At 36.1% G+C, this 26454-nt stretch overlaps 6 protein-coding genes, 1 non-coding gene and 1 pseudogene across 7 annotated transcripts; 5 read left to right on the top strand and 3 right to left on the bottom strand.

The window, feature by feature from the left end:
* Nucleotides 1-61: 61 nt before the first annotated feature.
* Nucleotides 62-8003, bottom strand: RAD54 (DNA repair/recombination protein). Its single transcript, XM_022890560.2, has 21 exons — nt 7666-8003; nt 7006-7386; nt 6570-6656; nt 6230-6470; nt 6039-6164; nt 5880-5936; nt 5702-5788; nt 4914-5009; nt 4698-4748; nt 4435-4509; nt 4257-4343; nt 3869-3960; nt 3649-3781; nt 2940-3059; nt 2735-2848; nt 2552-2635; nt 2380-2457; nt 2242-2300; nt 1540-1729; nt 1348-1446; nt 62-530 (listed from the first exon to the last, which is right to left on the bottom strand). Exons 1-21 carry the CDS (start codon nt 7875-7877, stop codon nt 129-131), a joined length of 2871 nt encoding a protein of 956 aa, XP_022746295.2. The 5' UTR covers nt 7878-8003; the 3' UTR covers nt 62-128.
* Nucleotides 8004-9541: 1538 nt separating this feature from the next.
* LOC111296304 (protein PLANT CADMIUM RESISTANCE 2-like) lies at nt 9542-13740 on the top strand. The gene is made up of 4 exons (XM_089745502.1): nt 9542-10301; nt 10408-10479; nt 10555-10764; nt 11229-13740. Exons 1-4 carry the CDS (start codon nt 10094-10096, stop codon nt 11303-11305), a joined length of 567 nt encoding a protein of 188 aa, XP_089601628.1. The 5' UTR covers nt 9542-10093; the 3' UTR covers nt 11306-13740.
* LOC111296298 (pentatricopeptide repeat-containing protein At2g15690, mitochondrial pseudogene) lies at nt 11701-13812 on the top strand (annotated as a pseudogene).
* A 1257-nt stretch (nt 13813-15069) lies between these two features.
* Nucleotides 15070-16549, bottom strand: LOC111298395 (protein disulfide-isomerase SCO2). Its single transcript, XM_022893118.2, is given in 4 exon segments — nt 15070-15373; nt 15464-15726; nt 15729-15900; nt 16451-16549. Coding segments are annotated over 4 exon segments (705 nt in total). The 3' UTR covers nt 15070-15202.
* Nucleotides 16086-19436, bottom strand: LOC111296287 (Leucine-rich repeat (LRR) family protein). Its single transcript, XM_022890501.2, has 9 exons — nt 19251-19436; nt 18466-19018; nt 17746-18209; nt 17519-17654; nt 17273-17344; nt 17118-17186; nt 16927-16998; nt 16766-16837; nt 16086-16631 (listed from the first exon to the last, which is right to left on the bottom strand). Exons 1-9 carry the CDS (start codon nt 19324-19326, stop codon nt 16601-16603), a joined length of 1545 nt encoding a protein of 514 aa, XP_022746236.2. The 5' UTR covers nt 19327-19436; the 3' UTR covers nt 16086-16600.
* Nucleotides 19437-20167: 731 nt separating this feature from the next.
* On the top strand, nt 20168-20240 carry TRNAR-CCU (transfer RNA arginine (anticodon CCU)). The gene has a single exon. It is a non-coding gene; the product is annotated as a tRNA-Arg (tRNA).
* Nucleotides 20241-20300: 60 nt separating this feature from the next.
* Nucleotides 20301-22313, top strand: LOC111296294 (uncharacterized). The gene is made up of 7 exons (XM_022890513.2): nt 20301-20459; nt 21105-21171; nt 21295-21417; nt 21512-21595; nt 21699-21785; nt 21876-21967; nt 22072-22313. Exons 1-6 carry the CDS (start codon nt 20389-20391, stop codon nt 21960-21962), a joined length of 519 nt encoding a protein of 172 aa, XP_022746248.1. The 5' UTR covers nt 20301-20388; the 3' UTR covers nt 21963-21967; nt 22072-22313.
* Nucleotides 22314-22928: 615 nt separating this feature from the next.
* Nucleotides 22929-25826, top strand: LOC111296282 (Vacuolar import/degradation, Vid27-related protein). The gene is made up of 2 exons (XM_022890491.2): nt 22929-24655; nt 25259-25826. Exons 1-2 carry the CDS (start codon nt 23015-23017, stop codon nt 25538-25540), a joined length of 1923 nt encoding a protein of 640 aa, XP_022746226.2. The 5' UTR covers nt 22929-23014; the 3' UTR covers nt 25541-25826.
* The last annotated feature ends 628 nt before the right edge of the window (nt 25827-26454 follow it).

The raw sequence follows: 26454 nt of genomic DNA, 5'->3' as shown, positions 1-26454 counted from the left end.
TCTACTCAAAATCGAACAAATTCTATGTTAATCTAGATAGATCAAGACGAAAACCTTTTTCTAGTATTTGTTTTTTTATTTGTTTTAAAGGAAACAGTTTAATGTTCCATATATATAGCCTAAAGCTCTTATTGAAAATCATCATCATCATGTTCTACAGAAGAAGGGGAAGATCTTTTAAGGGGTAATTGGCTTCCAGGAGAAAGTCCAACCGTCATCGTCTCATGAAATGCACCTTTTAAGGAAGTTGTCACAGATTTCACAATTTTCCCTTGGAAAAGGGTGGAGGAAGAAGTAAATGGTGGCGTTATCCTCAAAGAATTTCTATTGAGAGAAACAGAATTTAATAGTTTGTGATGTTCCAGGTTTTGCTTCAAGGTATTCTGCATCTTCTTTCCTTCTCTTTCCATCATGTTAACTTTTCCAATATTTTGGGTTTTGCCTCCTTCCCTTTCCTGCATCCTCGGGTTTACCTTCGATTCCATTGGAGTCAGCTTCCCATCTACTTGGTTAGTGAAAACAAATGTGACCTGCAATGCATATGCTGAATGCATAAGTTTCGCAAGAGGAAGCTCCTTCTTCATAAACTCAACACCATTAACTAGCAAAGCTCGTTTTCCCACATTTCACAAGAAAACATTTAAGAAATCATAATATAAAACACATATATATATATATTTATATATATGAGAAAGAGATTAACTTAGACCAGTGCAAAAATAATTTAGTTTTACGCATTTTCATATCTTTTTATATGATGCCACCAATGAATTTTATGCTCTATTCACATAAATCATGCATGCGAAATTTTAAGTTAACCAAAAAGTCTAACTATCTATTCCATAATAATAAAATTTCAATTGTTAATATATATTGAAAAAGATATTATTCTCGATTGAAATGATAAGGATATCGGATCGACTCAAAACTTTACATGCACGATGGTTACAAGCAGATTTGTTAAATCTAACTTCCTGTTTGTAAAAATATTAATCATACATGAAGTTAAAAAAACAGTGTAAAAAAATTTGTTTTACATCGGTGTAACATGATCCCTCCTCTCTCTATATATATGCATGTGTGTGTTCGAGAGAAAGAAAGACTAAACAACTGCAAACTGTTCAGTGTCAGGTTAGACTTCAAACTAAGACATGCTTCACTTATGTAATCCGTGCATTTAACTTATGCCTTTTTTTTTTACCAAAGCACTTAATCTATGCTTTGGAGTCAAAGATAGACACTTGGATCAGAAAATTTTAAAGCACAACAAACCTATGTATGATTGAATTTTAATTGGAAAATGAAGTACTGTCAATAGAAAAAGACACTACAAAAATATTGGCATACCTCAGCACCAGCCGAAGCTTGCAGAATGGCATCAGGTACTGTTTCAGAGCGAAAATGATGCCCCCAGCTAGCTAAATCCTCTTCTAAGGGAGTTCCCACCTGAAAACAATCCCGAAGTGGAGATAAAAAGAATCAAACACATTAGTAGGTGATAAGATGCAAGTATATTCACTAACTGAGTAATAGCCAAACCTGTTTTTCTGAGCTCTTTAACTTATCCAAACATCCAGCTATTCCCGCAAATCCACCTATGTCAAAACCCTCTTGATCAGATCCAGAGCTTCCATTTTCTGATTCACATTCTTCCTGCTCTCCTATGTTTTCAGACCCCATATCATAATTTTCACAGCGGTTGCAATTCATCTTTTCATGAATTTCAGACCTGCATAGTTTATGAGATAAAGGTTCACGTTACACAAGCATGAAGATGGACTGTGAATTGCTCTAGCTAAGAAACATGTAAATAAATGATTCAATGATGGAGTGAACTGGAATAGCATAGCTATGTAAAAGTTAAATAGTTTTTCTTGACGAAACCAGCTAAAGTAAATCATTTTTGTCCCTGTTACTGCATAACTGATGGACATTCTAGATTACTACGAAGGACAATGCAACAATTTTCATTTTGATTTCTTTATACCTGCTGTAATTGTAGTCTTTAGGAACAAAGAGACTCTTTAGCCTGAGATAATGTGAAGTCTTGAAGCAGAATATTAGAGGTTTACAAGGTGCTTATGCTTCTAATTCATATTATTTGATAACAATATACCCACTTCATGTAACCTTACAATCTCTCAGGTGCCCTAGAGAAGGTGTTACTGTAAATCTGCTGAATAAATAGATGATGTTATGGAATAAATAGAAAAGCATGTTATAACTTAGAAAACACATTACCTCACATTATCATAAAATGTGAAAAGATCACGTAAATCTTCTGTCGAGAAAATGTTTCCCTGCAACTCAAACAGTTGTCATATGACGAACTATAAACAAGTTTCAACGAAAAACATACAAAAACTGACAAATAGGAACCTGTCCCATAAGGCTGTCCACTTGCTCCGGCTGGATAACCTTTTGCAGCCCTTCCTTTGACATTTGACGCTGGTACACCTATAGAATATAAATATGCCCTCTCATTCCAACTATATATTCGCAGTTTTTATGCAAAACACTGATTTATGTTCACTTAAAATGACATCAAAACCTTTTCTTCAATTGTTCCTGTACTTAGGAATCTGTAGATGTAAACTCTCTTTTTCTGCCCATCTCTCCAAACCCTTGCAGCAGCCTAATTTATGTTAGCAAAGAGTGAGAATATTGGGTCGATTGAAAATTGCCTTCTTTCTCAAGGACAATAGAAATAATCAGAGCTCAGACGAGATATTACTTGCTTATCATTAGCAGGGTTCCAATCAGGGTCAAACAAGACTAGTCGATTACCACCAATCAAATTGAGACCACAACCACCCGCCTTGCTACTTAATAGAAACACAAACTCATCCTGCAAAATGTTGAACCAATCTGGATTATCAGTGATAAATCCTCCAGCAAAAGCCTAATCCACAATGCAGTGATGTAAAGAAATTTCATACCTTGGTTGAGTCATTAAAGCGATTAACTAGTTTCTGTCTTTTGCTAATTGATGTAGTTCCATCAAGCCTCAAGTATGGATATCTTCTTTCTCGACACAATTGAGCAAACAAGTCCAGTGTCTGATGCACAATAAATTCATTTTTACCATAAAATGTACTAGATGATGATTTATCCCAAGAAATCTTACTAATGCTCAACATAAACAATGATACAGGTTGGAGTAGGGAAACAAGTGGTCAATGACCACAGAGGAGTGTCCCCATGAGCAAGTTTGACAACTATGACTGTTTTGCTTCTATACTGGAAATACAACTAAATATAGGCAGTGCTTTCCTCTAACAAATTCAACAACAATCTACTTATAATATGAATAAAGCAATGTGACTGTGTTATCAGTGAGCAATATATATATCATGTCATGCAAACAACTCCCGCTTCCTACACCAGGTTCGTGCAATGGCAATTACTTTTAGATCACCAGTAAAGTAGCCTCCAAATGCAGTGTTGGATCATGCTTCTTCAACTATATGATGTCCCCGTACCAGATAGTTCAGTTGATATGTTACTACATTGTGGTTTATTTAGCTGAAATGACTACCAAAACAACCTTAAATAAGCTGAGAACATTGCTAACCAGATAGTAATATTAAGCAGTAATGATTAATTTTCAATATGGCTGAACTACTTTTGTTAGCTATTTATATTGACCTGTGTATAGTTTGAGACAAGAACAATGCGATCATCAGTTCTCTGATGGAGATGAGCCAGCAATCGTGCCAATACATGCATTTTCCCAGACAATTCAACCCAAGCCCCATCACCACCAGTCCATGATCCCGATCTAACAATAAAAGGAGAAACAAAAATGTATGAGATCTCAGGCAGTTGACATGAAGCATAAAAATAACAGATAAAACAAGAAGCCTACCTTCCTGAGAACATCTCTGGTGGGAAAAAGCGCATACAGTCCTCAAATCCTGTAGTTCCTGGACTTCCACTTCTTATAGTATCATAAATGAGCTAAAAAGAGAAATATCATCTATGAGAACAAGTGATCTTCTCAAACTTAGAAATAGAAGAGAAATCAAATAAAAAGGTAAACAAGATAAGTCAGATAAAACAAGTGCCAGTAAATCCAGTTAAATGTGAAATGGTAAATGTAGAAAAGGACATTATGTCAAATATGGAATGGTAAATTTAAAAAAAAAAACACAAATTACTGATTAACTTGTTACCAAACTTTATCAAGAAGTACAAAACCCAATATTCACTAAGAAACATGTCAAGAAATCTGTTTTTCCCTGAAATTATAGCACCTTCGGATGATTGCAGAGCTTCTTAAGAGCTGTAATATAAGCCAATATCTTTGTTTGCTTTGTTTCTTCAGTGATGGCTCGTTTAACCTAAGTTCAAGAGTGACATGATATCAATCATTTCTGATCTAGACACGGGTGATTTTCAAATGGTTCACATTAAATCAATAAATAAACCTACATTTTTTGAGTGTATAAAATGGTTGTATAACTCAGACTGAAGAGGAGTCAACTTGCAGCAAACTACTTCAACTATCTGCAAGAAAAAACAAAATGCCCAAGAAGGAAAATTTCAGACAATTCATTAAATATTTAATATAGTTTACCAACCTATATTCTTTTATAATAAATCTTTAGTAAAAGATAATTTTGCAAAAAGTGTTTAAGAAGACGATGATATGTAAAAGGGCGACAACTGAATGTAAGTCAAGATAAGGGCCATACCTTTGGAGGCAGATGATTTGATAGCAAGGCATTAGTCCTTCTCAATATGAACTGCAATCATGTATCTATTAGTCAATTGTGAAAATCACTGGCGTAGTTGTTTAAAAAGAATTGCAGTAGCCATCATTACAGCAGGTGATGTATTTCAGGAAGAGAGAAACTACTCGATAATGCTTAATACAAGTGAAAATGTCAATAATAATGAACCAAGATTACCTGATTTACTTTTGCACTTAATTCTGAAGAACGTTCTGCAGCTAGCTTCTTCTCTTCTTCACCAGAAGTTGGTTCTCTTCCACAAATGATCGGCGTCTTCATTAGTTGTATGCATTGCAGTATGTATAACAAACAAGAAAAGTTACTAGGGTGAAAAAAAAAAAAGTAAAGAACTGGAATAATTATGTGTTAACCGATAATACAACTTCATTATAGAAAGATCAAAGCAAAGCAAATTATTTCAATGCAGCATATGCTCCTAACAGATTAATAATCACTAATTAAAATTTATTGAGATGAACATAACAAGACACGGTAATGGCCACCATGATACTGTATCCTTCATAGTTTAGGGAATCTGCATGATTACATATCTTTTCTACTGCATGAAAAGAAAAGCCAATTATAATGTTCTCTGCATAGACTTGAAATTTCTTTCTAGACCTTAAGCAAATAAATTGCAAAGCATTAAACTGCCCATAAGCAACTGACCTTTACATAAGGTAAATGTTGCAGGGTGTATTTACTAATGCAACACTAATAACAGCATACATGTAAGCTTTACCCGGTTCAAGTGCAAATCCTTTTATAGTTCCTTAGTAGACCAGAATGGCAGAAACAGAGAAGAGATATAGACTACGAGTTTTCAATTCAAAAAATAACTTGAAAGGAGATTTTTAAGGTAATATTTGGAACATCTGGAACTCACACATGGACAATAATTTTTATTTTTTTTTTTGCATCTCATGTTTAACCTCTGAAACTAAAATGCCAAGTTATCAACAAACCTCATAGTAACGACGAAAGTACGCAGCATCACCCAAAATCCCTGGATTAGTAAAGTTGACCATGGCAAAGAACTCTTCAAGGTCATTCTGTTTGGACACAAAGGAAGGGAAACTTATATGTTAAGAAGACAAACAGATTCATAAAGCATATCCAGAATCACATGCAAATGCATGTTACCTGCATGGGAGTTCCAGATAACAAAATCCTGCGCTTACATGAGAGAGCAGCCAACGCCTAGACCAGAGACATAGTTATGGACATTGTTAGAAAAGCAACAAAGAAAATGACTTCTACCAAGAACAATCACAGGAGAAAAGCATTTCTTCAAAAGCATACCCGGTTTGTTATTGTCTGGTCATTTTTCAGCCTGTGAGCCTCATCACAAATAAGAAGATCACAAGACTCACTTTGGCAAAATTTTGATGAATGCATCCTAAATGTCTCATATGAAACAATCAATACCTGGAAACAATTGGATAAATTAATAAAAAATTTCAAAAAATTACTATATCAAGTGCAAAAATTACCTGCAATGAGCTATGGGGACTTGTGTAGCTGTCAATTCCAGAGACAACGTCATCTCTGCTGCTTTCACAAAGAGCAACAAGCTGAACTTTTTCTCCAACCCACTTCTTGATTTCTGCCTCCCAGTTACTAACAAGACTGGTTGGGGTGACAATTATGGCCTTCTTAACCATCGGATTCCCATCAAACCCTTGACGTAGAAGAGTATAAAGTAAAGTGATTGACTGCAATGTCTTTCCCAAACTGCAAACATGAAAGATACATAAATGAAATCAAGAGCACAATTTCAGAAATTATAACGTCAGTGTGAAGGGATTTACCCTGAAGGGATAAGATATTTACCCCATATCATCAGCAAGAATGCATCCATTTATATTGGCAGCATCATATAACCCGGAAACACAGTCAAACATGAACTGAACCCCTTCCCTGCATTACAAAGAGAAAATCTTAATTCTCAAGTCACCAATTACAATAAATAAGAAGAAGATAAATCCACAATCAAAATATTTTAACCTGCGCATTCTGAATATCATGTCTTGTTTGTCAGTGACCTAAACCATCCCCAAATCAAATTCATATAAGGATAGAGAGCAAGATGTTCTAAAGGGCTTTTAACTACTGTAGTTTCAAACAGAACATTTTCATTTCTGAATTGCATCTAAATGACGCATGCAAGCACAAACTTACATATAAAAATACATACAAGAATGTACATAAAAACTCTACCCTGCATATACCACAACCGAACTGCAGGATTCTCACTGGCAAACAATACCTTTGATGGGGTCGAAGAAAACGAACAAGCAAGGGATCCACAGCTATGGGCACCAAGTTGTTGGGTTCAGCCTCAGATTGTTCAGGTTGCCACAATACCAGAGGCTCAACACCGGGTGGCAGAGTCACAATTTCCTCAACAATATCAGTCCCATCTGCTCTAGTTATATCCAGCCGATTGGTTATTGCAACTAACGCTGGCCTTGAAGAGCCCCAAGGAACAAACCTTTTCCGAGCCCAAAGACGTCGTGCAAGATGTTCATTCCCGTTACCGTAGCCATTAGAACATGGAGGCTTAAATGGTTTCCTACAAACTGCAGCTCCTTCTGTCACTGAAAGCAGTCGCGGAAGCAGCGATTGTCTTCTTACAATAAGGTTGCCCCTAATTAATCATCACTATAGATTTCAATTTCACAAAACTAACAAAAAAAATCCATCAAAATATATTAAACTATTATCGATATTCCAAGACTCAAAACATACTAATATCAAAAGAATAATACAAATAATATTGCATAAAGAAGAAACCTAGATTGGATCCGCATTATTTCAACAATTCAAACTTAAAGGAAAGCAAAAAGGAAACCACCTTATATTAATTCACAAGAAAGTTCTTTCGTTTTTTTAGGGGTACGTATTGGGTTTTGGAAATAAAAAGTACCTTAATAAAGCATGGACGTTCTTGGATTTGAGATCTTCATCGGACGGCGGAAGGTGCGCATTAGATTCTCCATTGTTATCGTCGTTCTCTTCTTCTTCTTCTTGGCGATCAAAGTTGTAACCGTCACTGGAATCGCTCAGATCGGAATCGGAGAAAATTTGTTCCTCTTCGTCTTCCTCCATTGATGACGTAGACAGTGTTTCTCTTGCCATTTGTATGGTGAAAGAAAGAGGGGTTGGAAGAGAGACTAGGCTTTTTGAAAATCACGAAATCTGGCGGTAAAATGAAAATGGATCATATAGATTTGAGTTGGGTTTGGGCGCAGATGAGAGGGCAAGGCCTTTGTGACTAGGGTTGGGTTTTGTTCATAAACCCATAAACCCTAGCTCAATCCATTAATAAAAACAATCCTATGTCGGTGAGGACTAGGGGCCGTCACTCGAGTCAGCTTAGCTGTTTTTCGGCCTAAAAATTTTGTAATTAATTTTCAATATTAGTATTAATTGAATAATTTTAAAAAATATACTACTAGTAGTTTTTAACAATTTAATTAAATATAAATAATTTTTTATATTTAAAAATAATACGATAATACGATATAAAAATAAAAATAAAATAATACAGTTTAAAATTTTTATAAAAATCATATATGAGTTTTATAAAAATAAAAATATATATTTTGTATTTAATGTATTAACATAAATTTTAATATAATAATTTTTATATTTTATACCTATTTGATATGATATAAATATTATACGAATATTTATATTATCAAATTTAAATATAAAAATGAGATATAATAAAATATAAAATAAAATAAAATTAGCTTAGATCATCAATTTAATTTAATTATAAGAGCCGTCTTCAGTTTAGATCATCAATCTTAATTGCAGTACTCTTTATTGCAAAGAAATGTATTAAATATGGCGGTCAAACTCCAAATTAAAGATCCAAATTAAGGTAGGGAGCTGGCACGATTAAGTCTGTCTCTACATCTATTATCCGACGACAGTTGGCTTTCTGTTTTAATTTTTTTTTTTTTTTCAAAATTATTCGAGTTTGATTTAAATTTAAATTTTAATATTTTAGTAATTTAATGTTAGGAAATCTTTATAGAAATTACTTAGAACATTCAACGTTATTATATTCAGTAATCTTGTATTATTGAAATATATAAAAACTAGTTTAAATTTAATAAGTAATAAATTTTTAATTTTAGTGATTAAAGTTGAAATTTTAATAATTTTAAATATTAAAAAATTAATAAAATTATTAACAAGTATGTTTAGTATTATTAAAAATTAGATGAAGATTACATAAAAAAATATATATTTATTTTGAGAATATTGATTTTACATATCAAAGTTATAAAAAATTTACATGGATTATCAAAAAGTATATAAAGTTTTCTTATATTCAATAATTCCATATTTAATATAACTTTACGTTATGATTAAATATCCATAGAATTATTGACAAAAACTTCCAATATTGCTAAAAATTAGATGAAAATTATGTAAAATAATAGTGTATTTTGAAGTTACAGATATTGCATATAGTAAGATTATAAAAAAAATTTTAGTATCTCATTGACCTTTTGTTATCCAAAACCCATACAAAAAATTAGATTAAGGATAATTAGTAAAATAATAATGTGTTTGAAGGATACTAATTTGCATACTAAAGTTACAAAAAAAAGTTATAAAGGTATTTTAAAAATCAGTAATTTCATATTTAATATTTCAAAAATCTTAGCTTATTGAATATCTAAGTTTTTGAAAAATACATTTAATGTTACAAAAACTTACATAAAGGCTACGTAAATGTCGGAACCACAGTTTTTCAACCAATTACAATGTCAAATTAAGCCTCGCAAAGAAAAAAGAGTCACGGAGATTGAGCATATGAGTTTTAGAAGGAAGGAAAAAAGCCGTCACTTTCAGTACTGCATCCTAGTAAGTGCAGCGTCATCTGTTTGGAATGAGGAAAAGCCCCCTGATATTTATATTCCACAAGTCTTGGTCAGTTTTAAACAATGCTGATGGTTTCTTCCTGGCAACTTGCATTGAACGCAGACATGATATACATGCTTAAATCATCGCCTGGTTTGAGAAATGTGGAAGGAGAGAGGTCATACCATGCAACTTCCCAATACCTACAAGTTAAAAGCCATTGAAGAACCAGCTACATGCAGTGTTTTTCTGTTTCTGGTGGTTAAAAATTGAACAACTGAAAAGAAAATTTTACAATTATTTACTTGACAGCATCACCTGAATTCAGCATTTTAAACCTTTGACATTTGACAGTTTCAACCTAATAAAACTTTCCACAGACATCTGTATATGTATATATATTGGAACTTGTATCTTACATGTAAGGCTAACCCAAAGGTTGATTATTAATCCTACAAAATTTGTATCATACGATGCAAGATCCGCCGTGTCCGATGATCTATCCGGCTGACGGGCATCTGGGTCCTATCCCAGTTTCAGGAGTTCCGGAAATTATCCCTATGCAGCCTCATCCTAGTCATCATCCATATATCTCCCACAGCTTACCCCGAGCTCCCCCTATTCATGTTCCTGGACAGTGGACTTCGGGTCTTTGCCGTTGTTTCGATGACCCTGTAAATTGTAAGTAGATCTAATACTCACTAGCTTGACCATTTATGTACTTCAGCTGAAACCCCTTTGTTTTGCTTATTTCAATTTTTTGGTTTTGTGATTTTAAACTTATCAGGTGTGATTACTTGCTTCTGTCCTTGCATCACTTTTGGACAGATTGCTGAGATCGTGAACAGAGGATCCAAATGTAAGTTTATGTTTTGAAATATTTCCATTTTCCATCATGATAATTTCAATTCTTTTAAATGAGTACTGTTTGCAGCTTGTGTTTCAAGGGGTTTTCTGTATGGGCTGCTGGCTCTCATGGGTTGTGCATGTTTTTATTCATACTTCTATCGCTCAAAACTTAGGGGCCAATACGACTTACAAGAGGAACCATGTACTGATTGCCTAGTACACTTCTGGTGTGCTGCATGTGCTCTCTGTCAAGAATACAGAGAGCTCAAGAATCGTGGATTTGACATGGGGATAGGTAACAAATATTAATTTCAGCTCAAAACTCTATGTTTCTGATGCATTTAGTAGATTCCGGCTACAGTAGAAATCCTTCGATCTCTGACTTCGTGCTGTCGTGCAGCAGTACTGTATGTTAAGTTATTGTAAGTTTGCAACATGAATAACCAAACAACCATGTGAACACGATGAATCGGTCAACATGATCCTGATCATGAATGTTCATGGATGACGAATGTCGATGTCTTATCAGATAATCATAAATTCAACCCATAGTTTATAACTATATTTGGATTTGGATTTAGATTTGGATTTGTCTTGACCGGTATATAAAACAGAAAACCACCCATGTTGAGATTTTTTAAGACACCGCATCATATGTTGAGAGTAACATGTTTCTTTTATTTGGTTAGCATCTTGCATTGCCTTGCTACCTTTAGATAATCGAATATGGTTTGTTTTTTGGTTGCTGGAAAAATGAAGGTTGGGAAGCCAACATGGACAGACAAAAGCGTGGAGTTACAATGGCTCCGATAGTTATCCCTGGAATGGCAAGATGATATCTTTCATGTCTTATCGCCGACACTTACTCTGCTTTGCTGCTACTTCTGCCGCTGTTTGTGTTCTTGTTAAGCTCCCTGTTTCTGTTCTGTATTTGCTTCATGTTTGGTGTCTGCATATCCATATGATATTTGCAACAGAGAAAAACAGAAAAGAAAATATATTGAAACCATGCCTTGAAAAAACATGTGGATTGTGGAGTACTAATTTTGTGTTGCTGAGCCATTTCAATTCAAATTTCAATTTATGCGAAATTCAAATTAAGACATAATGTATGTGAGACAAAGGGTGTAATTTTTCATGGAAAATTGAAAATGAAGCTAAATGGACCGTGAGCGGGCTATTAAAACCCGATCTGCAAACCGACCCGGAACCCGTTAGACAAGCCAAAAAACACAAGTCCACAACCCCTGCCCCTGTGCCACACTTGATCCCCTCGTTTCTTCCTAGGGTTTATTAGGGTTTTTGTTTAGGTGTCCATTTCCGGTTCAAACACATTCAACGCCATGGCAATACGTCGCGGTCGGAGCCCAACGCCAATTCTCACTTCTATTTTCTGCAAGGGACGCCTGAACTCCTCTTATTTCATTTTCAATCGCTACTTCGACAGAAACCAAATTTTAACCCTAAACGCGAAAGCTCTTAGTACCTCTGCTATCCCAAACGAGTACCAGAGCCCACCCCCACAACACCACCAAACCCAACCACTCCCACCGTCATCTGATCCTAGGGTTTTTCATGGCCAACGAAACCCTAATTTTAATAATCAATGGAACCCACAAAACCAGGGTTATTATCATCCTCAACAACACATCGGAGGTCCTGGTAACAATCAGTTTAATTGTCAAAATCAGGGAAGGGGATTTCCTAATCAGGGCCAGGGTTATCCTGATCAACGACAGGGCTATTCTCAACGAGAAAGCCCGAATCATTGGAATACCCAGTAGAATCGCAGCTATCCTCAAGAACAAAATGCTAATCAGATGAATACACAAATGCCCAGAAGCCCAAATTAGTGGGATAACCAAAATCAAGGATACCCTCAAGGTAGAAATTATAACGAAAGGGCCCCACAGAGTCAAAACCCTAGTCAATTGAGCCGGGAAAGCAGGAAATGGAATCAAGGGCATGTGGTGGAGCATCCGCAGCCTGAGCCAGTTCCCTTCCTAGTATATTTAACGCATTTGTGTCATGAGGGGAAGCAATCGAATTGATGGATAAAGGAGTTAAAGCTGATGCTAATTGTTTTTTGTCGTTGTTTGAGTTAATTGGCAATCCTAAGTCACTTGAGGATGCGAAGAAAGTTCATGATTACTTCTTGCAGTCGACCTCTAGGAGTGACCTTAGATTGAACAATAAGGTGATTGAAATGTATGTGAAATGTGCTAGCATGACCGATGCGCGTAGAGTTTTTGATCACATGCCTGACAGGAATATGGACTCTTGGCATTTTATGATAAATGGGTATGCAGACCATGGCTTGGGAGATGATGGGTTGCAGTTGTTTGAGCAGATGAGGAAATTGGGGGTGAAACCGAATGAACATACTTTCATTGCAGTTCTGTAGGCTTTGGGTAATGCAGAAGCTATAGAAGAAGGGTTTATACATTTTCAATTAATGGAGAGTGAATATGGAATTTCTCCAGGGTTTGAGCATTATACGGTGCTTATAGGTGTTCTTGGAAAATCTGGTCATCTTTATGAAGCTAAAGAGTATATTCAGAAAAAACCGCCTTTTGAGCCAACTGCTGGAGTTTGGGAGGCTTTGAGGAATTATGCTGGAACTCATGGAGATGTTGATCTTGAGGATTATGCTGAGGAGGTGATGGTTGATCTTGATCCATCAAAGGCTGTTGTTAATAAAATTCCACACCACCACCAAAGAAGCGTACTGCAATCACCGTGCTAGATGGAAAGAACAGAATCAGTGAATTTCGAAATCCAACCTTTACAAGGATGATGAGAAACTGAAGGCCTTGAAAGCAATGAAAGGAGGTTATGTGCCTGACACAAGGTATGTACTTCATGACATTGAACAAGAGGTAAAAGAGCAAGCTCTGTTGTACCACTGAGAGATTGGCAATTGCATTTAGTCTAATCAGTACCCCTGCAAGGCAAACTCTTAGGATCATCAAGAACCTCCGTGTATGTGGTGACTGTCATAATGCCATCAAGATCATAACTAGGATTGTTGGGAGGGAATTGATTATTAGAGACAACAAGCGTTTCCATCATTTTAAGGATGGCCAATGTTCATGTGGTGACTATTGGTAAATTCTTCCCACTTGGATTTTGGTATGTAGAGTTCCAGAATTTTAGGCGATATGCAACAAGCATTGATGTGAACAGAGGAGCTGTTGTTGACTTGTTGCTAGTGAAAAATGTACCATTAAAGTATCATGGTTAAATTAAAGCAGCAAGATATTTACATTAATTAGTTGGTGAAACAATGCACCTCATATTGTCGTACCATGTTATAATAATATAGCATTCATTGGATATACAATGCTCATTATGCGTACCTATGAAGCTCACACAACACATTACGATTTAATTTTTTATCATTTTTTCTTTTTCTTCTTTCTTTGTCTCCTTTCTTCTATGTAATTTTTCTATAGTTGATTTTTAGCATGTTTCAAATGTGAAGACTCCGATAGACACATGAACAAAAAAATTTCTAGATTCTTTAGTCATTTCTCATTAGATACTTTCTGTTTTGTTAGGTATGAAAGATGAACAACAAGCTAATGCAAGCTTCATCTAAATACCATATGTCCTTCTGATTTTGTGTGCATAGATGCAACTGTTTTTTGATGAGTGGGATTATGTAGCCTATTAAAGATGCATAACAAGCTTTGCACGTATCATTACATGATGAACCTATTCTTTTGTAATATAATTATGATAAAAATCGCAGGATAGTATAATATTTGCTCTAAATATTTCAAGTTCTTTGATAAAGTTACAAGCAACCGATTTTCCCTCTTTCAGTGTCAACCTACCAGACTAATCTTTTAACCAAACCCCTTTTTCTTCCCTCAAAGAGGCAGCCTTTCCTCTCTATCCATGTAAAGTGTAATCTAAAGTGAAATGTTGGAAAAAAGTGTTAGAAATGTACATCTCAGATCAGAAAAGTTTTTAACAAACTATTTCCACTGGAAAGAGAAAAGCTTCATTTAAGTCATGGTGGTTTTCCATAATCTAAATCCTCCATCACTCCAATATCCAGAGCTGGAGAACAAAATGCTGGAATCTAAAAAGTAATCAGATAAAATGATTCAATCGAAAGCCACCGAAGCAACCTATAGATAAAGCTTCTTGATAAGCTAAACTAAACTCTCAATAACTGCTATATTATCAAAGTATTCTAACATCTTGTAGAAAAACATAGTAAAAGGGTTTAGCTTGACTCCTTCCAATCAAACTTCAAGTACTAGAAACAAGAAAAATATTCAAGACATGATGAAATAGTAACAAAATCACAGAAAATATTCATTTTAGATATGTTAAAACAAAATAGAATATTCATCAAAATCTCAGAAGGCTTCACGTTCACAACCAATGCCAACGAAGGATACAGGACAAAAGAGAAAAACAAACAATCAAACAAAAGGCAAGGGTTTTTGGACATACATTAGCATTTCTACTCATGAAATGACTAAAGCTTGACTGGCAACGTATCTTCGAAATCTAGAGACCAGAAGATGACCTTTATGTCAAACTTGAGGGACTCTACAGATCTTTTTCTCATCAATATTAACTTTGAATAGATGACGCTCCGTAAACTCAATTCAAATCCGACAATGTCTTCCCTTATTATCAGCTACGACCTTCTTTTTCAAGTAATATCATAATTTAAGTCATAAGGAAAGGCAGAAACTCTTCCCAAATGAAGTTTAATTTCGACTTCGCACCGCAAGTAAGAAACAGAAGAAATTACCAATTCGAAGGCAAGGTATACATTTGCAGATAATCTCTTTCCCTCTTTTATTATAGTAGCTAACAAGTCCAGTCCCTTGGCAACTCCTGCACACCCCAGTCCATTCATATACCACTTCCCGACAATCCTACAAACAAAACCCATAAAAAACTCAAGCAATTCAATCTCTAAAACCCAAGTTTTAATCTTGAATCAAATTAGAAATTTTTTTTTAGACCTGAATTTGGGGATCACATTGGAGTCGCTTATCAATTTCTTCAGCACTCACAGGGGAAGAATCAGGGTATGTTATAGGAAGAGGAAGAGGATCATCATCATTAGTCAAATAACTATCTCTATTCCTCGACCATTTTTTAACCTTAATGCTGCTACCTGCTGGAGCTTCGAAGTTGTCTTGTCCAATTCGGACACCTCCTCCGTAAATGTCGGAGGTTTTCGTGGTCGTGGTCGGGAACTGGAACCACTTGGGGAATATTGGGCAGCGGGAATGTCGCCGCTGGTGGTGAAGCAGCGGATTGAGGTTCGGGATAGGATAGGGAGGAGTGGAGATGGCTTTGCGTGAAAAAGGCTTGGGTGACAAGAAAGGGAGAGGATTTTGCAAAGTTCGTTGCAGTTTTGGTTATGAGTTTTCCAAAGAGGATTGTGGCGGGCCAACTGTTAGTTTCCTTACCAGTTTTTTTGGTCTTAATTCTTACAATGTCAATTTTGGTCTTGGAAGCAGCATCCTGGAATTGGTGTATTCATCTGTGTCTATTTGTTCTGTGTTAAAAAAGGGTGAAAACTCAAAATTTTAAATCGTTGCACTTTCATGTTTTTTTTTTTTTTTTTCATATAATTTTGTATTGTGTTAAAAATTATCAAACCTATCTATTTATTTTTTAAACGGTAAAAGTGATTAAATAAAAAGAAATAAGAAAGTTTTTGGCCAAAAAAAAAGAAATAAGAAAGTTTGAATGTCAGAGGCAGAGTAAAATCAAAATTGTTCAGCCTGTCAGCCAACATAAATCAACTCACTCTTCTTCATCATTAACTGTCAAAGGAGTTTTAGTATTATAATTTAATGTAATGTAATGTAATGTAATACTATGTTTTATCGGTGTATAAGGGATTTGTGTAGTTACAGTTTTCCCTGGAGCTCGATTTTGATTTAGCAAGATCAAGCAATTCCAGCATTGCTTGATTAGAGACATAAAAATATCTAAACCTTCCCTAAAGAAACAAGCAGCCGATGGATCTCTCTCCGCTTTCCCCACCAGTCTGCGTGAAGATACTCACAAAGGCCACAACTTCCCGATGAGATCATTCACTTGGCGCTGAAATTTTTGTTGCTCTCTTATATCCTTCTTTATTAGCATTATGCTGATAGATGATTTCCAGGAGACACCCTGAAACAGAAGCATAATCATTTGTTTAATTTGAAAAATGAAATAAAGCCTTGCCATAAACTTTGGAGGAAGCAAATCAGACTCCTTTGAGAATTTCTGTCTATATCAAAAGAGGGATGATGAATTTTTCTTACTGAAGATTTATGCCCTTCTTCCCTTGTAGTTCGTCAGGAATTGAACCATCAAGATTGTTGTTCTGAAGGAATCTGTCAACATGCACAAAACCATCAGGTATGAAAAAGGGAATACTTTTGATAAGAATTTCTATTTTTTGTTCCCACTGGCATACACTTACATCTCACGAAGATTCCCAAGTTTGCCAAATGATTTGGGGATTGGCCCTGTAAAGCTGTTATTCTCCAAATGGCTTCCAGGGATAATGAACAACACCAGATTAATGTTAGTGCAATAAATTTAATGAAGCAGAGAAGAAAATTTAGGAGGGAACACAACACAATCAGCAAGCATTTTTGTCAGAGAACATACAGAGTTTCAAGCCGACCCAATGAATACATCTCTGGTATGGAACCCGAGATTTGGTTGCCCCCTAACCAACTGCAAGTAGATGATTCCAATTAATAGCCATGAACAGGTGATGTTGGAGAGTCTAGTACCCTAACTGAAGAAGCTAGTTTACTTACAGATGATGGATTGCAGTTAAATTGTCTATAGTTGGAGCTAGACTGCCAGATATTCCAAAGTTTGTAAGATCCCTTCATATCATCAAGAAAAAGAAAAGGAAAGGAATAAAAAGGAGACATAGGACACAAAATCAGTATAAAAGTAACCAAATTATGTGTTATATTATGGTTAGCACATTTTTTAGAGGGACTAATTGCGCTCAAGGGGCTGCTTCATGTGATACTAGTAAATTTAGCACAACTTACAGAGAAATAACTCTAGCCATTTTATCTTTAGAACAAGTAACTCCTGTCCACGAGTTCTCCGGGGGCAAACATGGATCACCTGTCCAATCAGGCGGTGGGTTGTTGAAGCTTCTTGCCAATTCTTCCATTGCCGCCACTGGGAAATGCAGAGAGCAGACATTATTAAAACCAATAAAAAAATGGATTAGTATGATGGATACTGAAACAAGGGACTGAAAATCAGTTACCATCTCTTGTAAGAGTCCTTCCACCAAGAGGCAAAATCTGATAGATTTCACCAGCATTGATCAAGGGCCCATCAGAACTTTTAACATCAGGAGTCAGGCTGATTAGTGTCTGGCCAGACAGAGGCCATTGCGGTGAATACACAGTCACGCCACCAGTTGAGACATTGAGATTACTGTAGAAAGTCTTCCCATTTACTGCAATACTAAAGACTCTCCAGGCATTTGTGTCTGGTTTTCTGTTGTCCTGGAAATACAAGGAAATGTGGTAGTTGGTACTAGGAAGTGACACGGGTGGCCACTGGACTTCAAGTTTCTTCCCTGGACTTCTTGTGATTGCCGTTACAAATGCTTTGGCTGGTGGCTTGTTCCAAAATTCTGAAGTGCTTACACTGGATTGGCTTGAAACAACGGCGTTTTTGTCCTTGAATGGTTGCCACAATCGATAATATGGATCATCTGGAAAGCTAGGTTCAAAAGATTGCACATTAACCACCAGAATTCTTGCAACCTTATAATTCTATGTTCCTTTTTCCTTCTAATTATGACTTCTGTTTCATTCCCAAATTGAATGAATGTGCAAAAAAGTCTATCTGATCCAAATGTATGATATTTTTCCTAATACCGTCTATGATCTAAACCCAATTTGGGAATTCACCTGATCACTACAAACCTTCAAATGTTCAAACTGAAAGGAAAAGAAAAATGGTTTAGTTTCCTTACCTGATGCTGTCCTCCTGATTTCCAAAGGTACTTCTTGCCACTGTAGCAAGAGCATATTCATCAAAATCTGTGGAATTATACATAGAATCATCAAGAAAAAGCACTTCAATGGCTGATATAAAAGGGCTTGAACTCGAAGCAGTTTGCTTATTTCTTGCAAGGCAAACGCTCAGGGTTGTGGTAGGGGCAACCACAATGACCTCATAATATGAAGTTAGTCCATTTGCATAATCCTCTGTGGTATTAACAACGCTCCATTTAGTCCCTCCAATAATCTGATCAAACACTGGCGGCTGTTCCCCTCCATCAAAACCCCCATAATAATAGATAGTTCTCACTAGATATTTCCCTCCTTTAATTGCCTGGAATGTGTAGCAATATTTTCTTGCTGACTTATCGGGAAAGTATCGCAATGTTGTTAGTATGGGCAGCAAATCTTTGTTCTTAAGAGCTGTTTTGTTTCCAACAAATGTAAAGCCATCATCAGGGATATAGGTGAGTTTGGTGCCAGGTATAGTCTGTTTAACCGAGGAGCCACAGGTTATCAGCAGACCTGCATCAAGCGACCATGCATAAGAGAAACAGAAAGTAGCCATAATTGACAAAAAGTGAACAGAATTTACATTGTAATGAAAACAATTCATGTCCTAGCTAAATTCACCTTTCAAATTAATTTAAACAGAAATGAAATGAATGAATGTAATCCTTTCAAAATTTTCCTGTATGACCCTTTAAACCAATGAGAAAAATGCAATATTGCCATCAGTGAAGTGTGTAATGGATACCTGTAGGCTGATCAGGGGAAGAATGGACGAAGAAGGGAATGCTAACCAGCCATAGGAGGAAGATGGAGAGGGACATTTTGTCAAGGGGAGGAAGGTAACCTCCAAAAAGGGATTTGGGAAGTTCTGTTTATTTTGTTGGGAGAGAGAGAATGAGAAGAGAAGGTTTGGGTGTCCGACTGCTTCCAAATTATGAAGAGGTTGACACCTCAAGGGCTATGCATGAAGATAGAAATTCATCTCAGAATCCATGGTGGACATGCTTGACCAGGTCACCCCCTCCATTTTTTCCTTGATTGGTATATTTCAAAATTCTTTCATCCTTTTATTTATCTAGTTATTTACCTTTTCCTTTTTCAGAAAAACCATCCAATTTTAGTACTTTTTAATTTATGCCTAAAACAAGATAAAGCTTATATTGAATTAATTTTTAAACAAAATAAATACACGTTTTTCACAAAAAAAATTATTGATACTAAAATTTGAATTATCAAACAAACGGATCAAACAAGGTATCAAGCCAACTAACAAAGCCACAAGCAAGCTACAGGCAAGATACTTTTAGCTGATGTTTAAATGCAATTGCATTGTAAGTTTTAATTATCATAAGTTAAATTCAAATATCAATTTTATTAAAATTTATTCAATTTTATATTGAATTTTTTTTTTCAATTGCAGCTAAAATGATTTTTTTTATCACAATTTTAATAAATTTTATTGAAATAAATTTCATCTTTTATTCAAATGGACCTTTAATATGCGATGAATGCAACTTGATGAAGTATAGAATTTAAAAAAATACGTATTTTCGAATTTTTTATACTTTAATTAAAGCTTTACAATTAAGGTGTGACGAAAAGGTATCTGGATTGGGATGGTTAAATCCATAATATATTTCAGGGCCACGATCTCAATAGACAGCGTCTGTAGCTCAGCGGATAGAGCGTCTGTTTCCTAAGCAGAAAGTCGTAGGTTCGATCCCTACCTGACGCGAAGGCAACAAGTATCCAATTTCTTATCTTTCTTTTGTCTTTTTCCGATTAAACGCGCCGTACTAGGTTTATATGCTAGGCGTGATGATGAAGCTAAAACCCTAGCTTCCATACCCAAGGTTCTGAATTGTTGTTTTTGCGGAGCAGAGATGAAGGTAATTGAAATCAATGGAAGTACTACTCTCTCGCTTGCCCTCTTCACCGAGGTCACCAACTCCAAGTACTCTCTCCCTTTCCTTTTCAAACCCAGCCTCTTTTTTTTTTAATAATAGTTTAATGAAAGATTTATGCAGTAGTTTCTAATTGTTGATATTTTTGAATCGTTCTAAATCTTGGAAAAAAGTATCAAATTTTGTTGATAATTTATGCAATTATGAATTCTTAGTGCTGTTTCACCCAATGTGAGGTGTTGAGCTTTAATTCCATTAGCCTGATTAGGGTATATGGAAATTTTCACATCCCATTAAGCTCTTTATTATGGGATTTCTTAGAAAGTACTAACCTTTTTTTTTTCTTTGTATATGCTAATATTGGGTAATTAACTTGTCAAAATGGCTGACTCACCTGGTAAAGAAGTGTGCTCCTCCTTTTATTGATTGGGTTCGAATCGATAAGAGGTCGTGGGGAAGTAACTTTTCATAAATTCGCTAGGTTCAACATAGATAAGCCTGTTTGAGCCGATCTGGAGAGAGGATGTTTTGGGCAAAGTCCAAGAAGCCTTTGCCGCTTAATAAAAAAAGTGATAGAAAATGCCTCCAAGAGAAAGGAAGAGTTCTTTTTTCTTTTCTTTTTTGGGTCTTTCTCTAGATAAGAGAAAGGCTTTGTTTATAGACTGAGTTCCTAAATTTTGATTAGTATCTTGCAGGGAACTCCTGGACTCTATGCAAGCTGGGAAACTTGATCCTGAAGTTGCATTTCTTAATGCATCACTTGTATGATTCCTGAATCCTGAGTTTATATTTCTAGCCAACTTTAATTTTGCCCTCCTTCGAGGTCCAGATGCTTTTTCATATAGTTTCTCTTATTGATTTCATGTGTCTGGATGTTTGAGACAGATTCCAGATGTTTTCCCTGTTCTAGCTGCGGCACATAAGACGCTTATTGCCAAGTCACGGGATTCATTGACTACGCGTACACTCCATTCTGAACTTGTTTACAATTACTCAGGATCTAAACATGTAATCATCTTAAACCATTTATGACTTTTTATTTCATCACCCAATTTTCAGTTATTTGAAATTTAACTACCGCAAAAACATTGATTATTTCCAGATTACAGAATCCTTGAAAAGATGTGGTATTTCTGAAAATTCAAGTTATGTCCTTGCAGCTCGATTTAATGCTTCTCCTGATGAGGTGATACTACATTGTATGCATGTTTTGCATTGGGCTATTCACTGTTTTGTTTTCATACACATCCGTCCTATTCCATGTTAATGATTTATTAGAATTCTTGTAGATGAAAGCTGTGGAGAAGCTTATCAATGGAAAAGAGGTTGATTTAGAGGAGTTGGAAGGAAGAGCAGACCAAGCTCAGATCCAAAAGGTTTGTGAACTTGATCTCCCAATTTTGTCGCTTTCATCTCCTTTTGCCTCTTCTTGTAGCAGTAGATGATCATTTTCTGGAATTCTTCAGCACTACAAAATATCTGGCCCCGAGCTAGGCATCTCCACTCTTGCAGATGCCATAACATGCAGAATTGCTGCTCGAGATGCTTTATGAGAGTGGTGAGTTGCTGTCTTATCTTTATACTTTGATGTTTTTCCCATTTCCTACACTTCCCTAGTCTTTTTTCAGTGATGGAATTTGATGTTTTGTGATTGCAATGTAGATTCAAGCGGCATTGCTTCTCAGGCCATGAAGCGAACAGCAAAGAAATGCAAATACCAAGGTATTTGTGATTAAACTATTCTAGTTAAAATGCGGGAATGGCATGGAGAATGCTTGGAAACTGAGGTTTTGTAATTCTATTTACTCTAAAATTCATACTTAAAACTGCATATTACACCTTTTTCGTATAAAAACAGTTGCTAGCTGTTATGGAAAGGAAAATCCAAAGCTTGATGACTCCCAGTTTTGAAGTTTCTTGAAACGCGATCCAAACACGTACTAACTCCTAACTAATGGTTACGCTTTTATAACGCGACTGCAACACGTGCCTTTGCGTACCATCCCAAGCTTCCAACGCAGCGTTTTGCTTCGCTGCTAAGACTTCGCGCCACTTTATAACGACGCTAACCGGTAATATCCGGTGACCTTAGCAAAAGCAAGGTGGCATATATTTTAGTAATTATTTAATTTTAATGCCCTTGAATTTCTCTTTTGATGGGTTATGTGGCCCTCAAATTTTCTCATTTACCCTTCACTCACGGGGAAACAAAACAGCCATTTATATTAGTCTTTAATATTATATATATATATAATTACTAACTTTTAAGGCTCCCTTTTTTTTTACTGATTAATTACTTTTTTTTTTAGAAAAAAAAAGAAGATAATTCACAAAATAAAAGCAAAAGGAAAGCAAAAGAAAAATAAAAAGCAAATTAAAAGAAAATGAAAACAAGAAAATGGGGTATTAACTGGTAATGTCCGTATTGGCAAAAAAAGAAAAAAAGAAAACTGGAAATAGCCGGTGACTATAGTGGCAAAGTCGAGTCTATAAAAGCCACACGTTCATCTGAAATCGGCAATCGTAAGCTCTAACTCCCAAAAAAAGTTTGAAATTTGGCTATTTTCTCTCTCAAATCATTTTTGTAAATCAATAGAATCTAAAAATGGGCACTTCTCAAAGCCGGGAAGATCGCATCAGTGACTCGGAACCTGAAGAGGACTATGAAGAAGAAGAAGAGGAGCAATACGACGACGCTTCAAGCGATCAGCAACACACCCAATCTTCTTCTTCTACTTCCTCCTCAGGTACTCACAAAAGTCTCGAGGATATCGATGCTAAACTCAAATCCCTAAAACTGAAATACAACTCTGTTCAACAACAGCCAAAACCCAATCTAAAAAACCCAGTAAAGCTTTACCTTCATATTGGAGGAAACACCCCTAAAGCCAAATGGGTAGTTTCTGAAAAACTCACTTCTTATAATTTCATCAAGACACCTAAAATAAACGGTGATGACTATGAGGATGGTGATGAATCAGACGGTGCGGGTGGAAAAGGAGAATCTTGGTGGGTTCTGAAAGTGGGATCCAAAGTTAGGTCTAGGGTTTCAACTGAAATGCAATTGAAAATGTTTGGGGATCAAAAAAGAGTTGATTTTGTTGATAAAGCTGTTTGGGCTTTAAAGTTTTTAACTGATGAAGAGTATAGGAGTTTTGTGACCCAGTTTCAAAATTGTTTGTTTGAGAATGTTTATGGCATGGAAGCTAGTGAAGACAATAAGGTTAAGATTTATGGAAAGGACTTTATTGGGTGGATGGAACCTGAGGCAGCAGATGATTCTATGTGGGAAGATGCAGAGGATTATAGCTTGGGTTCGACTCCAGTTAAAGGGAGTCAAGAATTGATGGAGGAGTTTGAGGAGGCAGCAAATGGAGGTGTTCAGAGTTTGGCTTTAGGTGCGTTGGATAATAGTTTCTTGGTAAATGATTTGGGTGTTCAGGTTTATAGGAACTTTAACCGTGGGATCCACGGGAAAGGTATTTGTGTGAAGTTTGATGGTGGGGAGTCTAGGATCGGGGGAAATGTGTCCGATTCAACACCGAAAAAGGCACTGTTAATGAGGGCTGAGACGAATATGATGCTTATGAGTCCGGCAAATGAAGGGAAGCCTAATTCTACTGGGCTTAAGCAGGTTGATCTTGAGACAGGGAAGATTGTTACGGAATGGAAGTTTGAGAAGGATGGGACTGATATTACGATGAGGGATATTACCAACGATACCAAAGGGTCACAATTGGATCCATCTGAATCTACCTTTTTGGGCTTGGATGATAATAGGTTGTGCCAGTGGGATATGAGAGACAGGAAAGGGATGGTCCAGAACATTTCCACAAGTGATTCACCTGTATTGCATTGGACACAAGGGCATCAGTTCTCGAGAGGGACGAATTTTCAGTGCTTTGCAAGTACTGGTGATGGATCAATTGTGGTTGGGTCACTTGACGGGAAGATCAGATTGTATTCAAAGACCTCGATGAGGCAGGCCAAGACCGCTTTTCCAGGACTTGGTTCGCCAATTACTTATGTAGATGTTACCTATGATGGGAAGTGGGTGTTGGGCACAACTGATACATATCTGATCCTCATTTGCACTCTGTTTACTGATAAAGACGGGAAGACAAAGACTGGATTTACTGGTAGAATGGGGAATAAAATTCCTGCACCCAGATTGTTGAAGTTGACTCCTCTGGATTCACATCTAGCTGGGAACAATAATAAATTTCATGGTGGCCATTTCTCATGGGTAAGATCGAATTCCTTTTATACCTGACACATTCCTTTTATTAGTTGTTTTCAGTAATAGTGTTTTTCACTTTTCTTTGGAGTCTGCTGAACTTATTTCCTGTTTCTTTAAGTTTGGATTCTTGTTTAACTGAACTTTATTTGTTTAATGTGCATATCATTGGATGTTTCATGTATTAGGTGTATCTTCTTTCTTTTTGTATTCCCTTGAGGTTCATCTATGGCCTGAAAGTTCAAAAACAAAGTCAAGCAATGAAATTTGTCATGAACCTTAAAACCTCACAGCATAGTTTCATTCATGTTTAGCTTGATGTTTTTCTTCATTATTGACTGTTCTAAATGCATCATACCATTGCACTTTCCGTTGCCTTATTTGTTTTATGTGAAGAGCCTTTTGCACATGCTTTAGACCATCTGTTGCTTGAGTTAGGCCATTGTGCGTGCTTTAAGTTGTATTAAACAAATTTTCTCCATTCTCCCGTGATTCATTGACATTGGATAGTTTAAATGACCATTTGTGTTACTACATCTTGTAACTTTGGTACTACATGACATTAATTACTTTTGGAACTGACTTGCGAATCACAATTCACACTCTCTTTAGGTCACTGAGAATGGTAAACAAGAGCGTCACCTAGTTGCAACTGTGGGCAAGTTCGGTGTGATATGGAATTTCCAGCAAGTGAAGAACAGTGCACATGAATGCTATCGGAATCAGCAGGGCCTCAAGAGCTGTTATTGCTATAAGCTTGTACTGAAGGACGAGTCTATTGTAGAGAGTCGTTTCATGCATGACAAGTTTGCTGTTAGTGACTCACCAGAAGCCCCACTGGTTGTGGCAACCCCCATGAAAGTCAGTTCGATCAGCCTCTCTGGCAGACGATGAGATTGCTCAACACTTTTCTTTAGATGTTTAGACTCCCAGCTGTTTGTAGGCTTGCTTCTACCACACTCATGCTTTGTTTCTGAATTTAAATTCGTTCTCCCTCCCTCAACATCTTGTTCCCGATCTTGGGTTTTGTATCTCTGACTCCCATTCTCTTATTTGTACACTTGCAAATAGTTATAAGGCTTTATGGTAGGTGAAAAAGCTGGGATCGTTGCAACTTACGAGACTGATTGTTCTTGCGCTTGTAAATTATCTTGCATGAGTTTAAATTTGCTTTGCTTCATTCACCATCGGCAGGGGAGGGATTAGGATCCATCGCCAAATGATTGAGTCAGAGGTTCGATACAGGTGCAAGTAACTGGAGATTTGACCCAAACCTTGTGTTGGGTGGGGCTAAAACCTTTTCCTTTAATCCACTAAACTTTGGTCATACTATTACTTCCAAGTGAGTAATAGATAAAAAGATAAGGAATACCTGCTTACCATAGGAAATTAGCTCTAATAGAGAGGAAACAAATAATTGAACCAGATCATTACAAACGAACAAAAATATTGTTTTTAATGAAAAACAATTATAATATTTTTTTTTTATATTTGAAACGGATAAAATTTGAATTTTGATTTTTAAAATTACAAATTTAATATTTTACTAACAAATTATGCGAGTCATCACAATATAATTGATATTTGACAAAGTGACAAACTGGACCTCACCCGATTCACTTAAAAAAAGAAAAATCCTCCGATCCAATTAAGATCTACGTTTAACTATGGCTAGTTGCATGGCACTTGCAATATTAATGGATTAAAAAAGTTGTAGCCTAATATACATACTGGAACTGTACTCAAATTTTCATCCTGACTTTCGTAGTTATAGATTTGTAATCAAATCAAATCTTAGTTTGACATGG

This window comes from Durio zibethinus, chromosome 16 (assembly GCF_047325235.1).
Source record: "Durio zibethinus cultivar Kanyao isolate XHJ-2024 chromosome 16, ASM4732523v1, whole genome shotgun sequence".
Classification (NCBI taxonomy): domain Eukaryota; kingdom Viridiplantae; phylum Streptophyta; class Magnoliopsida; order Malvales; family Malvaceae; genus Durio; species Durio zibethinus.
Note: the sequence above shows the minus strand (reverse complement) of the source record. Positions and strands in the feature narration are given on the sequence as shown.